At 51.6% G+C, this 2,045-nt stretch overlaps 1 protein-coding gene across 2 annotated transcripts in view; it reads left to right on the top strand.

The window, feature by feature from the left end:
- The window catches only part of SLC25A42 (solute carrier family 25, member 42), an 18,626-nt gene that overhangs the window by 14,449 nt on the left and 2,132 nt on the right, over window positions 1-2,045 (top strand). For both annotated transcript variants that reach the window (XM_011990684.1, XM_011990675.1), the window contains one exon: window positions 567-718. In XM_011990684.1, coding sequence (XP_011846074.1) covers window positions 567-718 — 152 coding nt within the window. The remainder of the gene's footprint in view (window positions 1-566; window positions 719-2,045) is intronic.

Consider the following 2,045-nt stretch of genomic DNA (forward strand, 5'->3'; position numbering starts at 1 on the left):
AGAATAGAGGCCGGGCATGGTGGCTCATGCCTGTAATTCCAGCACTTTGAAGTGGGTGGATCACCTGAGGTCAGGAGTTCAAGACCAGTCTGGTCAACATGGTGAAACTCTGTTTCTACTAAAAATACAAAAATTAGCCAGGTCTGCTGGCATGTATCTGTAATCCCAGCTATTTGGGAGGCTGAAGCAGGAGAATCACTTGAACCCAGGAGGCAGAGGTTGCAGTGAGTCGAGATTGTGACACTACACTCCAGCCTGGGCAACAGAGGGAGACTGTCTCAAAACAAAAATAAACAAACAAACAAAAAAAACCAAACAAAAAAAGAGACAAGGGCTGAGCATGCCAGAGTGCTTCCTGTGGCAAAGGTGGAGTCTAGCCTTACCCGTGCATTTCCCCTCTAATGCCAAAGCTTGGGCGATGGGGTTATATGTCTTGAAGAAGGAAAACATCAACATCCAAACACACCCAGGCCCAGCCGGCTGTGGGAGGAGCCAGGAGCCTCTGTGGCTCCTCCCTGTGCCTGGGAGGCCCGAGTCCCACCTGCTGGGCTGCTCTGTCCCGGCAGGTACAGCAACATCTTTCATGTCTTCATCCGCATCTCGAGAGAAGAGGGGCTGAAGACCCTCTACCACGGATTTATGCCCACTGTGCTGGGGGTCATTCCCTACGCCGGCCTGAGCTTCTTCACCTATGAGACGCTCAAGAGCCTGCACAGAGGTAAGGAGAGCTGGGGGCATGGGGAGGGGACGTTCAGGAAGCATTCCCTGGGGACCGCAGCTCCACCTGGGTCACATAGACCTGGAGACTGGGCAGAGTGGGGTACGACCCCTGGGTGGGGCAGGCTGTAGACCCACATCCAAATTGGGAGAAAACACACTGTGTCCAGCCACCACTGAGGAACCTGGACTCACTGCCTGAAATGCCTATGTGAGAGGAACTCTGGCCAGTGCCATGGCTCATGCCTGTAATCCCAGCACTTTGGGAGACCAAGGTGGGCGGATCACTTGAGGTCAGGAGTTCCAGACCAGCCTGGGCAACATGGCGAAACCCCGTCTCTACCAAAGATACAAAAAAATTAGGCATGGTGGCGCACGCCTGTGGTCCCAGCTACTGGAGAGGCTAAGGTGGGAAGATCACCTAAGCCTGGGAGGTCAAGGCTGCAGTGAGCAGTAATCTCACCACTGCACACCAGCCTGGGTGTCAAAGTGAGACCCTGTCTCAAGAAGAAAAAAAAAGTGACTCTGGGAAGCCCAGTGTGTCACCCAGAGCATTGACAGCCACCTAACATCTTCACAAGCACAAACACAAAGCATATGGGTAAAATCCTGATGGAAGGGAAGTACTCTTGCTTGTGTTGGTACTTGGGAGAAAATCAAAAAGTACAAAGAATGATATCATACTCATACCTGCCACCGCATGTGAACATTTTGCTACATTTGCTCCCAGATATTTTGTTTTTTTTCTTTGTTATAGAGATGGGGTCTCCCTCTGTCGCCCAAGTTGGTCTCAAACTCCTGGGCCCAAGCGATCCTCCTGCCTTGGCCTCCCCCAAAGTGCTGGGATTAAATGTGTGAGCCACTGCACCCAGCCTGCTCCCAGACATTTTTTGTCAAAGAAATAAAATGTTAGGGGTAATGTTGAGGGCCCAAGTCTCTCTCCTGAGGCCTCTTATTAGAAGTGAGGGTTGCACCCCTTAAGACTGCTTGGAAAATACTTCTGTATGTATTTATCTGTGGCATGAACAAAACCATGTCACCTTTCACAGGTATACAAAATGCTCACCCGGGAGTGCAGCTCCCAGCTCAGCTGGTTTGGGGTGCATCCACCAGCATCTGTGCTCTGTTCCGCCTTTTTAGTGGCTGCACAGTGGGACTTCCCTTCTTGGGGTGCCTTTGGCTGTTACCAGGTTTTCTGTGATCAGCCGACATCCAGGAGCTCGTCTCCTTGTGTGACTATAAAACCCCATTTTTGGTGTTTCTTTCTGGAGTGCTTCCCAGCCCCTTGTCCCCATGTTCTCACCCCACGTGATGCCATCAGACCCCAC

The sequence above is a fragment of the Mandrillus leucophaeus genome, unplaced genomic scaffold (genome assembly GCF_000951045.1).
Source record: "Mandrillus leucophaeus isolate KB7577 unplaced genomic scaffold, Mleu.le_1.0 Scaffold11, whole genome shotgun sequence".
Classification (NCBI taxonomy): domain Eukaryota; kingdom Metazoa; phylum Chordata; class Mammalia; order Primates; family Cercopithecidae; genus Mandrillus; species Mandrillus leucophaeus.